This window comes from Sesamum indicum, linkage group LG11, assembly GCF_000512975.1.
Source record: "Sesamum indicum cultivar Zhongzhi No. 13 linkage group LG11, S_indicum_v1.0, whole genome shotgun sequence".
Lineage (NCBI taxonomy): Eukaryota > Viridiplantae > Streptophyta > Magnoliopsida > Lamiales > Pedaliaceae > Sesamum > Sesamum indicum.
The window spans coordinates 779,018-800,294 of record NC_026155.1 but is presented as its reverse complement, the minus strand read 5'-3'; the positions used below and the strand labels follow the sequence as shown (position 1 = coordinate 800,294).

Here is a 21,277-nt window from a genome sequence, read left to right as displayed (position 1 = left end):
TAGGTCCGGTAACTTACGAAAATGCTTACTTTTAGTCTTCTGGCAGATTTTCGGACAATTTTACCCCTATGAGTGCATATGAACTAAAACTGCCTTTCAAAAGTTGCATAGAGGTAAAATTGTTCGAAAATCTGCCAAATGACTAAAAGTAAGTAATTTAGTAAGTTACTGGATCTAAACAAAAATGGACATAATTATCGGACTAAAATTAAAACTAAGCATACTTAACGGACTAAAATAATACTTTTTTTTTTAACGTATATTTAGTGTTTCTAAAATTGTTTTTCTATGTTGTAACAAATAAAGGGGTATTATTGAAAAACAAAAAATATTTGAATTGCACTTAGTCAAGAGGACATCATAGTAAGTATCAAAAAGGCAAATCATTTCATTTGAATTTTCGTCCAAACATAGCAAATTCAACTCAAATTCCCACATATTTCAGGACAAAGGAACTTCAAACACAAAAATTCTGGTATGAAATTCGGATCAAATATTGAGCAGATGTAATATATTTATTATGTAATTAATGTATAATTTTAAAAAAACAAAATTAATCAATGTATTTATAGTGCGATTGATTTAATTTGATCAAAGCTGAACTAGGTAAAATTTTGCAGTGAAAAAATATGGTTAAGTCAATATACTTTCTTCCTTTTTTTTAATTTGTTCAAATTATATTATGAATTTCATTTATCAATAACTAATATTCGTTAATTATCAACGTTAAATATATGAATTAACGATACTCACTCATCGGTGAAACTTGAAAACTTATGACCTTTTAATAATAGAACCTCAGATTTGTCGATTAAATTATACCCAAATTAAATTTTATCGAGTCAAATCAATTACAAAGCAAATACGATATACTTATCATATGTTTAAAAAATTACATCTAGCACCCTTAAGGTTTGCTGCCGTCTAACAAAGTAATCCGTTCATTAGCCAAAATTCATTGAATTTACTGATATTAATAAAAAAAAAATGAATGAAAAGGTGATATTTACCCTCGATTGATTTATTATTAACTTATTGTAGGTCAAACAATATGTTTCCGACTAATCTACCCTTATAATGGTGAAGATATACTTCCTCATATGTATTGACGCGTGAATACGTATGGGGGTAATTTGATTATGAAAAGATTTATTTGACTTACAATAAATCAGTAATAAATCACGGGAGGTAAGTATAGATTCTTTTTTTATTTTTTTTTAACTATCAATAAATTCGGAGAATTTTGATTAATGAAGAAATTTATTTATTAGACGGAACCAAATTTCAAAAATATTAAATATAATTATACTAAACCTTAATAAAAGAGAATGTAATTATGCTGTAATTAATTGAGATACTGCCAAATACCAAATTCTTAGAATGGTTAAGTCAAGCAGGGTATCAAAAGGGCAGGCCTTGACTTCCACAACCTCAAGCCGCCCACACTACCACTGCACCACAGCACTATATAAACGAACTTAACCAACTCTTTCTAATTCAGAACCCACAAACTTCAACAATGGTGGAGACTTCAGAGCAAGTCCGCCCTCTCGCCCCCGCCTCCGACCGCCCCATCAGCAGCGACGACGAAGAAGCCGCCGTCTCCGGAACCCGCCGCAGGCGGTGGGTCAAATGCTGTGGCTGCGACGGGGCCGGGGGCCCCCTCGTCCAAGCCATAGTCGTCGTCATCCTAATCTTCACAGTCTTCAAAGTCAAAGACCCGATCATCCGGATGAACGGAGTTACGGTCGAGAGGCTAGAGCTGATAAACGGCACCACCACCCCACAGCCGGGCTCCAACATGACGCTAAACGCCGACGTTTCGGTGAAGAATCCGAATTACGCTTCGTTCAAGTACCAGAACACGACGACCGCGCTCTTCTACCGCGGGACGGAGATCGGGGAGGCGCGTGGGCCTCCGGGTAGAGCGAAGGCCCGCCGGACGATGAGGATGAACATAACGGTGGACGTGATGACGGATCGGATCCTGTCGCAGCCGGATTTGAGTTCGGATATAAACTCGGGTTTGATCGCGATCAGTAGTTATACGCGGGTTGGCGGGAGAGTGAAGATGTTCATCATCAAGAAGCATGTGACGGTGACGATGAACTGTACCATTACGATCAACGCCACGAGCCAGGCGATTCAGCAGCAGAAATGTAAGCGAAAGGTCAAGCTCTAGCTGTAGTATAGAGTAGTAGGGTATACAGTATATGTACGTATACGTATGTATGTATTTTTGGTATACATATACAAGTAGTACGACGTTGTCTTTTTTTTTTTTTTTTAATTTTTCGAGCTATAATTTATTCTAATACAATTATGTGGCGTTTGAATTGATGAATTTAAAGATGAGATTTTAAATTTATAATAATAAATTAAGATAACTTTTACTTTTTGTTATTAGTTGGGATATCCTACTTAATTATCTTTGACTTTTTGTTTATTTTATTTTGAATTGGTCCGGTATTAATAGCTACAGTCCGTAATTGAATATGATTGAATTGTAATTCTATAATTACACATGAACTTCATATTATTATAAAAAATTATATTTATTACTCTTTATATCTGTTTTCTGTAATAAATATATCTCTTCGTCAGTCGATATTTACTATATTTACAAAATATTAACAAAAAATTAAATAAAAATTCGTAATCACCCTCAATAGACTTATTATTGATTTATAGCAGATTAAATAATTTTCTTTTTATCACCTACTCTTATATATCTTTATATGTTAATGCACGTGAGAAGATATATTTTTGCTCTTATAAGAATAGTTCATTTAAAAAAGATTTGTTTAATCCATAATAATTTATTAATAAGTCAATGAGTGAAATATGGATTTTCATTTAAATTTTCTATTAACAGATTCCGTAAATTTTGACTAACAAAAAAATCTATTTATTAGACAAAAAAAAACGTTAAGGATACTAAATGTTATTTTTCAAATTACATGAATTTTTTTCGTGTAATTACATCAAACTTCAAAAGAGGATGATGTAATTATCCTAATTAATGTGTACAATGTTGGTAAACTTCATTAGTCTTTTAACTTAGCGAAGGTAGCATTTTTTGTCATGTACGAATTAATTTTCATAATTTAATAATGTAACTTTATAATTTATGCACTTGCACAGGACTCATTCAATTATAATTTTAATCATGAAAATTAATTCGTGCAGGACCAAAAATGGTAACTCTCCTAAGTTACAAGACTAAACACGTCAACTCTTTAAATTACATGACTAAAATTATAATTTAATTGGGTCATGTACGAGTCACATGCAATTTTTCGACCAAATCGGCCAAAAAGGGGATAAAAATTGCCAAAATTTTAAAGCTATATAATTTGAAAATCAGTTCATGCAGGATGAAATAGGGTAAATTATACTTTGTCATCCGAACTATACCTATTTTTACACTTTAGAATTTAAACTTTTTTTGTGTCAACTTTTCATCAACTTTGCGAAATTTGCACTTTACCATATACGATCGATTTTTTATTCATTTTTCTACGGAAAAAATATCACATCCTATGCAATGTGAAAATATCACGTCACAGAACCCTTAAATATCACATGTGTCACGCATGCAATGTTTTCTCAACAAAAAACTTTGGAAAAAATAATTATAAATGACAAAGTACAAATTTTGTAGAGTTGAGATGATAAGTTGATATAAAAAAAAAATTAAATATCAAAATAATAAAATGACCATAATTGAAATAATAAAATATAATTACTCCTATAAAAATATCACTTTTTATAAATTAGAGACTAAAATTATATTATTTTTTTTCCTTTATAGACTATCAAAAAGATTTGGCAAGCGTCTCCAATTTGAGTGGGAGTGCTATAGTTGTAAATTTCAATGTCAAATCGTCAAACTCAGCGTCCTATACTTTAAATAACACTATGTCGAGCGGAACACGCTTTCTCAATTTCCCACTGATCAGAAAGAGTAGTTTATTCAAGAAGTCATAATCATTCTCAGCGACTTTGCATATGCTCTTCCCCCTTCAATGGGTTTCTTGTTGACCACCGTAGTTTAATAACTAAATCATTACTTAATTATTTTAATATAATTAAATTTAAAAAAAATTCAAATTATGATTGGCAGTGGTCGATTTATATTGCTAAACCTCAATTTGGATTGATAATTGCATAATTAATAATGAAATAATTAGATTTTAAATGAAATAAAAAAATATTTCATAGACAACTAATTGTTAATTAGATAAAAAAATAATAATAATTACAGACGAACTAATATCTATAAGTTGTAGCTTTTACTGAAACCTAATTTTTTTATGCAATTTAATTTCAAAAGCAATTATTCAAAAATAGGTCAAACAGTATAAGAAATTGCATTTACACTCGAAGTACAGATTCCACTAGACTAAACATAGTGTTGAAAATTTAATAAATATTGAAGTTAATTTCTAGTGTGTTTGCGGGTTTCTGATCAAATTCTCTTAATCGGGGTAGTGAAAATGAATTTATACTGTTAATAAGGTGTAATTTAATTGACGAAATGAATCTCAATGACCAAAAGGTCAAGATTCGAGTCTGGTTAATCGGTCCGTCCCAGTTGGCTCCATGAGCCCAATTGGCAACACCATTGGCCAAGCCATTACATAGTCTGAGTATTTAGCTAAAGTCCCATTTGGTCCTAGCTTTCCCATACTCTTCTAATTTTCCTGAGCATCAATCCTAGCAATTCTGTCAATCTGACTCGACGATGACTTGCTCAAATGAGAGCTCCTTGATGGTCTGGGATAGTTAATGCTGCAAAGCACTTGTCATCCTTAAGTGAGATATCAGTGTTTGTTTTGACAAAACCTGGTGGGGGAGGCATCCATTCACTATTTGTTTGCGCCTTGGCTTTCCTTGCTCCTCTTGCATTGCAATGTTTCGTTGCTTTCCTTTGGAGAGCTTTTGCAGTTTCTTCAGGACTCGGGTTTCCCTTTTTCTGTGGATGAAGTCATTTCGTGCTCTCCAAATAAGCTCCAATGTAACTGCCCAGGTGGTGATGAATTCCTGTTGGATGCTGCAATTCGGGAAAAAGTTGGTTTTGGAGTATGTGATGATGAGGAACCACTCTGTTAAGATAGATGACCAGAAAGCTAATTTGATTGATTTGGATGTAATCTGTTTTGACTATACTTCCGATGTTATGCAATTATTATTTAGTGAATAAAATGAGTATTCGCTTATTGGTTTCTTTATTTGTTGTACTCATTCTGTATGTTTACATCTGCTTGAACATCATAACAAAGTCCACAGACCACTTAATATCCATGTAGTTGGACCGCGCATTGGATGACAGTCATGAAATCAACTGTCGAGGGGTTGGGTCTGAAACATTCTAAGTCGAGGACCTCAAGATTGGAATCGAGTGTGTCTATGCGATCTTAGTGGGTTGATTGTCTAGGTGTCAAATCGACTGAACTCACTCGCAGGGATCGTCATGTGGAAGCCTCGGAGGTTTGGTCGGTATGACTTAGATCCCCAGTTCCGATAGTATGGGAGTGGTCCTCGAACTTGAAGAATCTGGCAGTCACGTGTATACCATGATTATCTTGGATGAGCACGAGAGATGATTATGTCACAGATATAATCATCATAAGCCTCGTCCAGTACAGTCGGATTATGTAGCAAGGACAGTGAGTTCCAAGAAGAGGATCTATCCCCTATCAGTATATGATGGAGGTATCTCCTATGCACTTGAGACATGTTCACGAAAAATGAACATGTGGCCACGGTAGTTGATCGAATAGGAAAAGAGGTTCTTATGTCGACCAATTAAGCATAACGCGGTCTCAAGTATTAAAGCATAGATGTCTAGTTCATGATGGAAACTGACACCAAATTCCATGTCCTAAACTATGACAGGAAAACGGTAGACGGAAGGACCTTACCCATATGTACTCGGGAGCCTAGATGTTCGCACAGACATTCACCTAGTTTCTAGTATCATGGACCGCTGCTAGACGGCTACCTATGGTGGTGGGTTTTCTTGATCAAGGGTTAATCAAGAATTACTAATTAAATTAAATTTTATTAATAATAGTATTGGACACTAGCTTAAGTCTAGCTGAAAGGTAAATCTAAAGAGTCACACACAAATCACCGAGAAAGGACAAGGAATTAATTTGAAATTAGTTCCATAAGTAATTAGATTACGTACAAATGAGAGATCAATTGAATGGAAAGAGTCAAGGATAAATTAATGGTATTAATTTATATTGATTTGTCCTTATTATTTAATAAGTTGGATCTTATTAATTAATAAAAACAATATGGGCGTATGTGTTTAATTAGATTAAATACATATTGGGCTTAATTAGATGAATTTTATTTAAATTGGATTTAATTAAAATTTATTGTGTTTGAATTTTATTTGATAAAATCGGTTAACCCCTTTAATTGAGCCCATTGAAAAATTCTATGGAAGAAAAAGTTGACCAACAATTCGTATTTTTGGAAAGTCTAATTTTGGTCATTCATGTAAATTGTATCTAAAGTAATTTGTTGGGTGGGCTCATATGCCATTTTAATTTTTTTTCTCTCTCCTTCTCTCATTTTTTGCCTTGGAATAATAAGGTTTGTTATCCTCCCCATTATGTACTCTCCCTCAACTTCTGATCAGGGTTTCTTTTCAGTTGTAATCAGAGTAGTATAGGATTTTTTGGTGAGAATTTTATTTTTTGTAATACGGCAAACCCACAGAGAAGAAGGCCCATGGAGAAGGAGGCCCACGGAGAAATTACAAGGCCCATTTATACATTAATTGGTAAATTACTTTTGTAATATTATAGGACCATCTTAGACAGACCCTAGACTCACTGCGGGCTTAGTGGGTCGCATAGATTGAGTTCGTGATCATCACGCAAGGGTATGCTAGGCTATTTTGTATGCATTACGTTTAATGCTTTTTCGTATTTAATGTTTTAGCATGCAATGTTATTATGTGATGAGGTCTCAGTCAAACACTCAAACCTAACTCTCACTTGGTTGGACCAAGTTGAATATTAGGCCCATAATGGACTTAGATCAAAATTATTTTGTCTGTCCAAGCCTTCCATCCATAAAAATATGGTGAGGAAGCTACCACTACCCAAGTGTGGTCTCATGAGTCGTGGCACACTTGGAATAGATGAAAGTTGCACTATTTTTTTGAGAAAGTACGCTTGCCAATAGTCTGTTGGATTTAATCCATACGGACGTCTGTGGACTAATGAATACTCCAGCTAGAAGAGGATACTCAAACTTCATAACCTTCACCGATGATCACTCACGGTACGGTTATGTTTACCTTATAAGGTACAAGTCTGAGGCCTTTGGAAGGTTTAAGGAATTCATACTTAAAGTTGAGAATCAAACTGGCTGTAAAATCAAGATCCTTCAGTCAGACCGAGGTGGAGAGTATTTAACTGGTGAATTCATGGATTATTTAAAAGAGAATGGAATTCTCTCTCAATTAACTCCTCCTAGAAAGCCGCAGCTTAATAGCGTGGTTGAAAGGAGGAATCGGATCATATTTGACATGGTCCGATCCATGATGAGTTTTATCGAACTGCCCTTGTCCTTCTAGGGATATGCTTTTGAGACAGCGGCCAAGTTGCTCAACATGGCGCCATCCAAAACAGTGTCCCAGACGCCATATAAGATATGGCATGGCAAGCCTCCATCCTAGAAGTACTTGAGGGTGTGGGGTAGCCCTGCATACGTCAAGAGGCTAGTGGGAAACAAACTAGAATCTAAGACTAGTCTGTGCAAGTTTGTCAGATATCCAAAAGAAACTGTGGGGTACTATTTCTACGACCCGTCAATGCAAAAGGTTTTTGTCTCGAGAAATATATATAGTATTCTTGGAAAGAGGTTTTCCTATGGATAGCCGACGAGATAAGGTACTACTTGAAGAGTCAAGTAAGATACCTCAGCAAGATAATGCAACACCATCTGAACCTGTGGTTCCACTAATAGTGCTCCAGTTTTCCGTAGGTCAACCAGAGTATCCCAACCACCTGATAGGTACGGATTCTTATGGATGACTGGCCAATTGGATAATGATCCAAGGACATGTGAAGAAGCAATATCTGACATCGTCTCGGATAAGTGGCTTGAGGCCTTGAAGTCCGAAATGGACTTGATGGATTCAAATCAAGTTTGGATCCTTGTAGACCAACCTAAAGGCATTAAACCAGTTAGATGCAAATGAGTTTACAAACATAAGTTTGGAACTGATGGGGAGGTTACCGCCTTCAAGACAAGGCTCGTGGGGAAAAGATATACTCATGCTGTCAACTATGGGATCCAATTCGGAAGAAGACCCATAAGGCCTCTAAGAAATCGAATCCAGGTAGAGCCCCGAGGGAGACCGATAGGCGCCCAAAGAAAATAGATTGGTCAAAAAAGTCCAATGGCCCAAATCTGAGAGGGCCCCAATCCGAAAAGGCCTCACAGGGCTCCCAAGGAAGTTTAGAGATTTGAAATCCCCAAGCCAAAGTTAAAGGTCCTCTCATATAGCGTCCATAGGGGACTTAGATGGTATCCACGCAGGATCTCTGGAGGCCCCCCTTACAGAATCGGATAAGGATCAACTGTCCCCTCGAGGATACGTGGCGCCCCCAGAGAGAAGTACTATGAATCTTAAAACCGTGGACTCTAGTTGGGAGAAGTCTCCTCAACCACCTACCCCAAAATCCGAAAAGACATCCTTATATCCCAAAAAATACAGAACAGACTCCAATAGTTCCTCGAATCTAACGGGAATCCTCTAACTGCCCCTCAAGTTCGAGAGACTTCCTCCAACTATTAGGAACTATCCACCAAATTTGAGGGGGTTTCAGTATTATCTAACAACTATGAGGTCATGATTCCCTAAATTCTTGATCTCGTCCAACCAACTTGTGGTTGCCTTAAAATAGAGAGTTCCCCTAATGAGAAAATATATGTTTTTGACGTTTTTACACTTCGAGCCTACCTACTGCTACTTTCACCTTCGTACTACTACTTTAGCTTAAAGAAATATTGTAATTTCATACTTAAAACTTTAATTCAATATCAATCTCTTTCTTGTATACAAAACTTAAATAATAACCCTCTTATTTTCACTCATTTACACATTTTTATTTTTCAGAATTTATTTCACCACTTTCCGCTCCAAGTGAGCCAAGCACCATTTTTTTTGCTCGCATAAATTTGTATTTTATTTTAGGATAAATTACAGCTACCTCCATAAAAGTTTGGCATTATTACGAATACTCCTCATTGTTTAAAACATTACAAATACCCTCCTTAAATAAAAAATAATTATGCAGTTTCTAAACTGTAAAGTGAACATTGCTAATTTACTTTTACTGACTTTTTTATAAAAAAAAAGTATTTGAAAAAATGAAAAAAAATGAGTGTGGATAAAATTAAATAAACCATAACAAATATTAGTCCATAAAATATTTTAGAAAATTTCTAATAAATATATAAAATTATAATTTATAATCCCAAATAATATTTTTGTTAATTCACTATAAAAATTGAATGAAAGTTCAATAAAAATTAAAATAATATTTATAATTTTTTAAATAATAAAAAAATATAATTATGTCAAATAACAAAGTGACTGTAATTTATCATTTATTTTATTCATTGAGCCAAGTAAGTGTTATAGAATAGAATAGCCCAAACCCCCAAAAAACAAATACCCAAAATCAAAGCCCAATAATTAAATTAAGTATGAGCATCGTCGTCAATCCATGTTGGCCATTAAATGAGTTGCTCTGTTTCCAAACTCCGGTATTAAATGCTGCACCCCCCCACCCTCCACCCTCCACCCCCAACCCCCCCTCATTTCCCCTCACTCAGATGGCCTTTTCCACCTCCACCACCCCCTTACTCTCCCAATGTCCACCACCCCACAACCGTCGCCGCCCTTGACCTCCACCTCCTCCACCGCCACCTCCGCACCTAAATCTCCCTCATTCACCCAGAGTCTCACCTCCATCGGCCTCGGTTACGCCATTGCCATCGCCCTCGGCTTCCTCGTGCTCTTCTCCACTATTCTCCTCGCCTCCTACATCTGCTGCCGATCCGCCGCCGCACGCCGCCGTCGCCGGAACCAGCAGAGAGAGAATTCGAACCCTAATCGCTCTAACGAGAACAGCATCTACCTCCCCCGCATAATCTTCGTCGCCGAGGATGACGAGAACGAGTCTCAGAACGTCGTCGTGGGGTTGGACCAGGCGGTTATTAACTCCTACCCGAAGCTCGTTTACTCGAAGCGGAACGGGAACTGGGGGAACGACACCGTTTGTGCGATATGCTTGTGCGAGTACCGTGAGTCGGAGATGCTGCGGATGCTGCCCGATTGCAAGCACTGTTTTCACGTGACGTGTGTGGACGCGTGGCTGAAGCTCAACGCGTCCTGCCCCGTTTGCCGGCAGTCGCCGCTACCTACGCCGCTGTCGACGCCGTTGCAAGAGGTGGTACCGCTTTCTCAGTACTCCGATTGGCGGAGGCGCCAATGAGGGAGGGTGAATTTGGTAATTGGGGGAATATTTAGGGGTTGAATTGTATTTCTAGCTTATTGGTGGATGAAAATGTAAGAAAGTTGTCTGACTTAAATACTTTCTTTTGCTGGAAAAATTGAAGATAGCAAGTGAAATATTTATTACGTAATATGATATTGCTTCTCAATATTTGGTTATAAATTTTTAAATTTCTTTTATGGGAAAAGTATTATTTTAGTCCGCTAAGTATGCCTAATTTTAATTTTAATCCGATAACTATTTTTATTTTTGTTTAGGTTCAATAACTTACGGAATTGCTTACTTTTAGTCCTCTAGCAGATTTTCGAACAATTTTACCCCTATGCAACTTTTGAAAGGCAGTTTTAATCCATATGCACTCATAGGAGTAAAATTGTCCGAAAATGTGCCAGATGACTAAAAGTAAGCAATTTTGTAAGTTACTGGACCTAAACAAAAATGGACATAGTTATCGAACTAAAATTAAAATTAAGCATACTTAGCAGCCTAAAATAATACTTTTCCCTTCTTTTATTTTACACACATACACCCATAGCCATCCAACATTTAAACTGGGGATAATGTAGGATCAATTTTACTGAAATTTGTCATAAGTACAATTATTTATTTATCATTCAAAAATTAATTATATACTTTATATGTTATTAAAATTGCGTAACAAATATCTTTTTCGTAGGAAATATTTGTTATATTTATCATTAATTATATAAAATATTTGTAATATTTCAAACAACGAGAAAGTATATTGTAATTTACTCATTTTCAACAGGAGATATTGAGCTGTCCCAATGGGATTTTTAGTTGTGAATTTGTGTATTTTCTTGATTTTCTTTTTTGGGTTTTGACAAAAATATATATTCTTGATATTCAAGAATATGTGAGTTTGCTGAAAGTGGGTAGTTATGGTGTGAATTTTGGAACAATAATGTTGGTGAGGGAATCATTGTTGATGAGGCTATGAGTGAAGCAGCATTGCTTTTTGACTAACTTTTGTTTGCATTAACCCACTTTACTCACCCCTTCATTTTTAGTTCATGTTGGTAGCTAATGTGATGTGTTTTTCTTAATTAAAATTATCATCACATACTAATTATTGATACATTGATTGTTATAATTGTTCATGGCCTGAATTTCATTAATATTAGATAGATAGGAATGCAAGTGATGATGATATAATATCAAATATTATGTAATTATAATATTATGATAAAAACATTTATTTTTGTGGATATAAATGTATTAATTTGTGTAAGTATTGGATGAAAAAATTGCAATTAGAATATGTTGAGCGGTCAGCCTTTCACAATTTATAGCTGTAAGTGTAATTAATTCTGAATAATATCTTTTTATTATTTGAATTAAGAGAAATTCTAACTCGAATCACATCTGATCAGATTGGTATCAATTATATGACAACGTATAATATCGTGTGATTAATATACAATTTAAAAAAATAATAAATCACGATAAATATGATATATTTGTTATATAATTAATTTGATTGGGTGAGATGTAGCAAGAATTTTTGCAGGTGATGGGGTGGTGAGCAGGCCATTATTGGACTGGGCTCGGGAGTGATACCCAGCCCATTGTCCTAGTTTATCAATAAGTAGCCCCCTTGTAGCTGCATCTATTTCCGACGCGGATTAGGGTTTAGCTGATGACACTTGCTCCTCTCTGCGCTCTCCTGCCCCCCCCCCCAAATTTTGCTCCATTCTCAAAAGTCTTCATACAGTTTCCGCTTTTATTCAAAAGTGTCAAGGGTTTGTTTGATCTCGATTGCAGTGTTGATCGCCGCAGCGTGAATCTTTCTACTGCAGGGTTCGTATTCACCGAGCAATATCTGTTGAGCTAGTTCTTTTTTTTTTTTTTAATTGAAATATTTATAAAGGTTTATAGATGCCGTTTTCTGCTACAATTGCTGATAATTGAAGGACCTATGGACGAGAGGCGATTGCTTCGATGCCGATTCGGCCAAGTTTACCTTCGGAAATCGATGTTTATTTCTGAATTTTGATCGCCGAGCCGGAGTTTTTTCTCCGGTTAGGTTCTCCAAAATTTCGGACATTTTGACAAGAGTTACTTTTTTTTTTTTGTTTCAATTCTTCAATTGTTTGGGTGAAAGAAGCGAAGGTTCCCAGCGGAGAGGAAGGACTCTGATATGAGACCTCTCTAACACTTGTCGTAAACCCCTTCGTAGAGTAATGATTGGCCGAATCAAAAAACGCTTCAAATTGTTCTATTTGGTGCGTTCAGAACCCCTCGGCTATACGCTAATCTCAGCATTTCACCCTCTCTTTAGCACTTCATTTTTCTTTGCGTCTCCTTTTGTTCTTTTTCCCTTGGGGCGCTTTTCATAAGTGCGAGAGATTTTTCCCCTTCTCATAGGTATTTGGAAATTTCAATTAATTTTCAAACATTTGTAAAGATCCCAGTTTAGATGGGTGTGAGAAAGTGACTGTTTTGCAGTTTGAATAGCTTTCTTCTATGAATATAAAGCTTGGCAATATAGTTTTTCCATCCACCCTAATTGCATATTTTCTGTGTTTGTAATTTGTTTATATTTTTATAATATTTTTTAGTTAAATATATTTGAGTAGTGTCCGAGTACGTCATCATAATTTTTGGTCGAACTTCGTTATTAGTGTTTTTTGTTTGGGAAAGTTACACTTTAATTCCACAAGATTGAGTGTGTTGTAATTTTCGTCCTTTACTTTTCTGGACAATAGATTTAGTCTTTTAACTTACATAATATTTGCACATTTAGTCCCGATTCATTTTTTATTGTATCCTAATGCCATGTTCGTCCAAAATGGTATTAGAGTTTATAAAAAACCCCAATTCTCTATTGCGTGACATGTGGTGATTTGCCCAATCCCGAAGTTCAGCCCTTCGTAGGGGGTGACCTCTAAGGGTCTAGCTATGAAGCCATCAATTTTGGGTTAGCAAATTGATAAGTGCCTTTTATTGGGACATCCCAATTACAAGGGGTTGTCGGATAGAATGGTATTAGAGACTAAATTTACTAAAGAAATATTTATTAAATATTACATTTAGATATTTTTACCACTAACCAATGAGACTCCTTAAAAGGATGCAATCGAATAAAAGTAATATTTTCAAAATTTGAAAGGTTATAGATGAAATCTCTTTGTGAAAATTCTAGAACAGGAAGAAGATTATTTCCAGGCATCAAATGAAGGTTCAAGTAATAATTAGGAGTATTTTTAGATTTTGGAAAGACAAAAAAAGAATTTTGGCTTAGGTTTAAATAAGGATAAACTTTGGGATTATAAACATCAACCAAGTAAAGCAGGGGACTAAAGCAAGAATGATCCTATTTAATGGGACCAAAAATCCAATTAAAGGAGGTATTAACTTTGATACCATAATAATTGGTATTAGAGCCTAAGGTTACTTTTAGTACGGTGTGTGGTTGCAATTTAATATGATCTTTCACATCAGAAAAGATTCTTTGATTATTTGGAGCTATTTGGTGTATGCAAAATAATTTAATCAAAGTGGGGGATATGGGGTTTCATATCCACCTTGTTGCAGTCAAAATTTTTGTGTATAAATAGGATTTTCAATGGTCCCAATTTTTTGAATTTTTACAACACCTTCTTTTAGAATCTCTAGCACAAAATGATATCGAACATCAATGTATTTTATTTTTCCGTAATAGACTTAATACTTTGTGAACTATGAATTGACCAGAAGCACATCACAATACATTGTGACAGTCAGAGTGCGATCCAGTTAGCAAATAATCAAATTTGTCATGCAAGAACAAAGCACATTAATGTTCAATACCATTAAATTCTGGAAAAAAAATAGTAAAAATTTAGAAGATTCGAACCACTAAAAATTCAATTGAAATTGTTCCTGAGGAAATTCAGCAACGTAAAGATTTGTGAGAAAGTGGTTCATTTGCACTTTGCTCCATAGAATATATATAATTTTGAAGCATTTCCTACTATAAATAAAAGGCTTGGCAATAGATTTTCTTCATCCACAACAATTGCATATATCCTATGTTTGTAATTTGTTTATTCTCTCTATGCAATATTTCTTCTAATGAAATATATTCAGATAATATCTGAGGACATAGGTATATTCGGATAATAGTTTTTGTTTTTTTTTTTTTAAGAATTGAGAGTGCTTAAAAATCAAACTTTAAAGTGAAAAAAAAAATAAAGTTGGGGTGTCTGAAAATTATTTTAATATTTATAGTTTTATTAATAAATTGGAAGAGTTAGTAGGGAGCTACCTAGTTATAGTTTTTTTCATTTAAATTTAATTGAAAAAATTGTACTTTTAATCCTAACAAAATAGGGGTAGTACTTTTGATTTTGTACTTTATGAAATTAACATATCTGATCACATAGGATAAGAAAACGTCGCATGTGGTTTCAAAACTTAACAGACATTATTTTTTTAACGTAAATCATTTTTCTATTGTCAAAGGTGATTTTTAACGGGTTTGAAAATTAGCATTGAGCTTTTGGTTCTATAGATGATGGGGTGTAGCACTTTTGATCCGTACTTTTAGATTTGTAAATTAAATAATTACATGGCATTGAACTCTTGCAACTTCAAAAACATTCTCTTCCACACTTTGGAATTCTGTGATGGGTAATGGCTTCCAAGCTGTAATAAACAAGCATTTCAAATCCTAGCTTCAAAATTGATCATAAAAAAGTAGTTTTCGGACAAAATATATAATATTTTTTTATTCTATGCGAACAAATATGTCAATCGCTGTTCTCTGAAACTAAAAGTGCAATGTTGATTTCTCGAAACTATTGAAAACGACATTTGACCACAGAAAAATAGTTTAATTCTAAATTTAACATTTTTTAGGCTTCAGAACTACACATGTAATATTTTCTTATATGTAAAGTAGTAGATCAAGAAATGTAGCATCCCTTGTCCTATAGGACCAAAAATATAATTTTATCCAATTTAATCTGAACAGTTTAAAAATAAAAATTATAAAAAGGAAACATAATTATTAATTTACTTTAATAATAAATTGATAAGTGCTGAAAATAAGTATTTGCAAACACCCTCTTATTTTTTGTTATAAGCCTATTTGTAGAAAGAGTTCGACTTATCACACACTCGAACATGAGATCGATGATTTCAATTATGGAAAAAATATATATATGTTTGATAATTGCGATTTTGGTCCTCAAATAAAATTATTTATGCAGTTTTAGTCTTTACATAATTTGAAGTAGTAGTTTTGATCCTCAAATTATTTTTTGATATTTCCAGTCTTTCCGTTAATAAAATCATTAAAGTTACGGAAAATTTTATTTGAAAGGCAAAATATAGTAATTTTTTTCTTTCATTTTATTGTATTTTTTAAGTTTTGGTCCAATGCGTTCATTTTTTCTAAACACATTTTTCTATATAATCTTAACACATTTTTATATAATATTAACTTAACTTTCCTTTATTTATTTTGCCTTTCTTTCTAATTTTTTCAAGTTATGGATCAAATAAATATAATAAAATCAATATTATAAAGAGAAAAAAGAAATAAATATGATAAAGCCCATACTTTGCGTTATATATATATATATATATATATATTGCACGTATTGTATTATATATAAAATATATTATTGATAATATTTTGTTAAGATTATATAGAAAAATTATTGTTGAAATTCATTTTTTTGATTTTTTCTTTCTTGAAAATTGAATAAATATAGGGGAGATTGATGCATTGGGTCAAACTTGAAAAATAGCATAAAATTAAAGAAAAATGTCTATTTTTTCCTTATCAAATGTAATTTACGTTAATTTTAACGATTTTATTAATGAAAGGACTAAAAATGCAAAAAAAAAAAAAAAAGAAAAAGAAACAACAATTTGAGGATAAAAACTGCAATACCAAATTATTTGAGAACTGAAATGTATAAATAACTTTGTCTGAGGATCAAAATTGTATTTATCCCTTTCTTCCACAAGAGATCATGGGTTAAATTTCATGCACAAGAGATAATGTGATTCTATGATTGTAGTCTTGAAATTATAGCGATTATCCCATGAGTCAGGATGGCCGAGTGGTCTAAGGCGCCAGACTCAAGTTCTGGTCTTCGTAAGAGGGCGTGGGTTCAAATCCCACTTCTGACAATCAACTTTTCTTCTTTGCAACATTTTTTACTTTCTGACTCCAAAAATGGTCCCAAAACGAGTGGACGTCGAGATACCCTCAATACACATATATGTTTCATTCTCTTACATATATCTTCTTATTTCCATTAGCTTATTTGTTCACATTTGGTTGCAGCCGGCCTTACATTGTCATCGTCCGGATTGAACACTCAAACACGAACACGAACACGTGATACTTGAGATTTCCGACACAGTTTGGTTATGTACACAGCAATGTCTCTGGTCCCCTGCTCTTATCATGCCAAGAGCTGTCTCTGTTTCCACAAGGAAAAGCTCTTACAACTTAGATTCTGTCCTAACTGTGTCATCCTAACACGTATGGCCTAATTAATGAACTCGCCTTTGTTTTTCTGTCTACTAAGCTCAGAACTAGAAGATAAGCACGAGCATCGCCCCATGTCATCGTTCCTTCTTTAGGAATCAAATGTGAAGAAAAATTGACAATTTGTGATGGTATATAGTCCGTTCGTTGTCTTTAATTTTCTTGTTTTTATGACTAGGGCTGAGACATCGATAGACGAGGGACGTTGTTTAGCTGAGGAGAAGTAGGATTCGTTGGAGGGTTGGTCCCGGGGATGGGGGCTGATTTATGCCACATTTGGAGATGAGATAGAGGATATGCAGCATGGATGCAAGGAAAGACAAGGAGATAGAAACAACAAGGTATGGTGCTAATATGGCTTATATGGTAGCAGGATGTCTTCACATGGGCCCTCTTTGTCTCTGCTTGTTTTCATGCAACAAACTTAAGGTTGTTGTTTGCTGCAGAATTCGGATTTCTCCATTCTTGTCTGTCTGGTGTTCACACATACATTGAAATTAAAAATCCCTCAGACTCTCTCTCTGTAATAGGTTCGGTTTCAATTAATTTGATTTGAATAAGAATTTTTCATGAAAAAGTACATATGCGGGTGGTTCAACGAGGCGGGAAAAATCCCGGCACAATATGAGACCTAAGCAAAAGGATAAAAAAGTGGTATTGTATTAAGATTGGAGAAAAATTCTTACCCGAATTAGGTTTAGCCGAACCAAATCAATCACAGAGCAACTGTATTACATTCACTATGTGATTGATTACTTTTCTCAAATTGTACGATAATCACACGACAGGTGTATTGCATGATTCAAATTCGGTCGATCTGAGTTCTGCTAGAATTTTTCAAGATTGGATTGGACAAATTCCAGCAAAATATGCATACAGAGACTTAACTAATTTGGGGTTTTACAGATTGGATTTTCTAGTGCAATTCATGTTGTATTTTTTATTCTATTTTACATATACACACCACGTGTATTAAAATTACATAATTAATTTTATTTTAAGAAAAAATTTATATATGTGATATTCATATATAAAATGAAAGATTTTATATACGTGGCTTGTAGCGCGCATGGTGGAGCAAAGTAGCAATGATGCTCTTGAATCAACTTCACAAAATCAAATCAAATCAATCACAGAACAAGTGCAATACTCTTGTCGTATAATATGTTCATTTTTTTCTAAATTGTACATAATATATATATTACACTTGTCATATAATTACTTTAAATTCATCCAAACTCAACGTAGGTTAAAATTTTCCATCCAACAATTGCTAGAAAGTAACACAAAGAGAAACTGGCAACATGTGAGGCCCTCTGCCCCCATTCTACCATAAAATTGCTGTATTATTTACACAAAATCCCAAAATCTTGTTCTCATATGTGATAAGGGACTTGACGGGGAGAATTCAAATTTACCAAAAGTACCCTTAATGAAGGGTATTTCCATCATTTACCAGTCTAGGATCCGCATCCTATTGAAAGCGGGTCGGGAAGATCCATCCTTATAGCCGAAGACCCGACTCAATGAGGGCTGTCAGATCGAAGACGCACGTTCTCCTGATGATGACACATGGTCCAAACAACAGTATCCACTTGGATTTATAAATACCCAAACGCATCATTTATTGAGGTAACTGCTATTTAATATTTTCGACCTATCACTATCAGCTCGCATATTTTTACCTCGATCAACTCTAACTTGAGCTTCGAAGGGTCATAATCGGGGACGACCCGAACGAGCCTCACGTTCTTGTTTTAATCCTCAAGACCCAATCACTTGATTTTGGGAGATACGTGACCGAGTTCGATCAACCAATCATGGTCGCATATTTCGAGCAAAATCAAGACTGCTTGACTTCTTCTCCAAAAACAAGATGTTCAATCATGTAAACAAGTTCTATATATATATATATATCGACGAATCCCACGTACGTAATGTATGGTGTAGATTACTCAAAATCTGGATCCCAACCATTGGTAAGTACAATTCAAGAATATGCATGCATTGTCCAACAACTTTGCCATGCATTTCTGCAAACCTTTTAATCATCTCCTTTCCGCTCTTCTTTCGTCTACTCCAAAACCGCACCCCTTTATTTTTCTGAAACGTAAAAATTGGAAAATGTTAATGGTTACCAAAATTTGATAATGTCACAATTGTATTTTTACGCAGACACTGAAACGAAGAACATAAGAGAAAAATTCATTATATATACATCCTATATATAAATTGAAAAAATACACTCACACTCCAAAATTATACTTTTTTACTATAGGGCATTTAGTCACCTGCTTTACGAAAATTTTAAAATGATATCAAAATTGATAAAACTCGATATATTTAGTCATCTACTTTATGAAACTTTTAAAATGGTTCCAAAATTAAAAAAAATTGAACACATTTAATCCCATATCCAAGTTTTTAACCAAAAATTAAATATACGGTAAGGACACGTGCAATTGTATGTCTATTAACTTGGTTGCTCACATAACTGATAGATACGTGCATCGCACATGTCCTTGCCAAACTTTTTTTTTTTAATGAAAATTTGGACATGGGATTAAAGGTGTCGAATTTTCTCAATTGTTGGATTATTTTAAAAATCACCTAAAATAGATAACTAAAGTTATCGAGTTTTCCCAATTTGAGGAATATCTTAAAATTTTCGTGAAACAAAAGACCTAGTGTGTCGACTAAAAGTGTCGAACCCCTATCCAACAATAAAACTAAAACTGCAATTTCACCATAACACTACTTTACATTACATGATGAGTTCAAGGATAGACACAAGTCTGAAAAATCTTATGGTCTTTCTGTAATATACCTAAACTTAAGAGGTATAAACGTAATTATCCTAAAATACAAATAAATCTATAGTAACATACCTATTGATCTCTTGCAATAGAGAATAGCCTCATGGATTGGATTCTCAGCATCGAACCAAACATTACTAGAACGGGAAGGGCTTAAACTCGGCGAAGCTTGTGCCGGCGAACTCCTCCAACGCTGGACGACGTCTCCCGATCCACGATAGACGTCGTCGCCGCCTGTTTTCTTCATATCAACCACTGAATAATTAGCTGAACTGGATTTTGGCGATGCCTGATCAGGAGAACTATTATAACTCCGCCAGCTTCGGACTTCGAACGCCTTCCGTTCAACATCATCGACTCGGCTGCTCTTCCTCGAGCACCCTACTCCCTTACACAACTGCCTGACAACTACTTTCAGACACTTGTGCAAGATTCTTGTTGGTGAATTTGATCTGACGATCCATTTTATCTCGTACAAGAAATGTTTGTTTTTATCAAAAAATGATGTTCTAGGAGGAGACGACATCGAATTCGAACACACATGGCAGGCGGGAGAAGAAGCTGGAATGCTCGTGGTGTCCACGGCGACGTTAGATGATCCGTCGACGTAAAGCGGCAAGATTTGGCCGTCGGAGAAGATCTCGTCGGCGTGAACGAGGGCTGTAGATGGTGTTGAGACAGGAACGTCGAAGTTGAAGTTGTTCTGTTCTCTGTCAGGGAGTTTCGGTCGGAGGCTGTCGGAGGGAGATGGTTTTCTGTCTGTGACTGTCAACCAGCTGTAGGAGAAACTCTCTGTGGCTAATGGTTGAGAGTTTTCCATAGTGAGGACGGAGTAGTTTGAGAAGAGAATGAATGAAAAGAATTTGCTTTATATGTATAGTTATAAGGATAGATGCCCGTGATGGAGTGAATTGAATTTTTTATTTAAGTCATGTCGTATTTTTTTATTTTATTAATATATACATACAGTAAAACCTCTATAAATTAATAACCTTGGGACCATGAAATTTTATTAATTTAGAGAGATATTAATTTATCGATAAATTAATATTTTATTAATTAAAAGAGAGACTTTTTAAATTCAGCAAATTTAGTACATATGTACTGAAAATAAATGAATTCATATATGTTTCATTGATTATATTCATGCATCAATCAATTTTTTGTAACTAATTAAATATATTCATGTATAATATCAATTCATTTTATACAATTAACTATTATATTCATAGACGCATGTATCAATTCATTGCAATTACTTAAACATACATGTTACATTAATTTGTTGCACTTAAATAACTATTATAGTCAATTAAATATATTCATGTTATGATAAATTAAACATATACTATATAAATCTCAATATGAAAATAAAATAATTCATAACACCCAAT

The 21,277-nt window shown here is 34.5% G+C and overlaps 3 protein-coding genes and 1 non-coding gene across 4 annotated transcripts; 3 read left to right on the top strand and 1 right to left on the bottom strand.

Annotated features, from left to right (window-relative positions):
• On the top strand, window positions 1,488–2,328 carry LOC105173120. Its single transcript, XM_011094777.2, has one exon. The coding sequence runs from the start codon at window positions 1,520–1,522 to the stop codon at window positions 2,180–2,182; it is 663 nt and encodes a 220-aa protein (XP_011093079.1). The 5' UTR covers window positions 1,488–1,519; the 3' UTR covers window positions 2,183–2,328.
• Window positions 9,844–10,686, top strand: LOC105173119 (RING-H2 finger protein ATL68). Its single transcript, XM_011094776.2, has one exon. It carries the CDS (start codon window positions 9,912–9,914, stop codon window positions 10,533–10,535), a length of 624 nt encoding a protein of 207 aa, XP_011093078.1. The 5' UTR covers window positions 9,844–9,911; the 3' UTR covers window positions 10,536–10,686.
• Window positions 16,620–16,703, top strand: TRNAL-CAA. Its single transcript has one exon. It is a non-coding gene; the product is annotated as a tRNA-Leu (tRNA).
• LOC110012890 lies at window positions 18,955–20,708 on the bottom strand. Its single transcript, XM_020698021.1, has 2 exons — window positions 19,956–20,708; window positions 18,955–19,170 (listed from the first exon to the last, which is right to left on the bottom strand). The coding sequence occupies exons 1-2, from the start codon at window positions 20,701–20,703 to the stop codon at window positions 19,163–19,165; spliced, it is 756 nt and encodes a 251-aa protein (XP_020553680.1). The 5' UTR covers window positions 20,704–20,708; the 3' UTR covers window positions 18,955–19,162.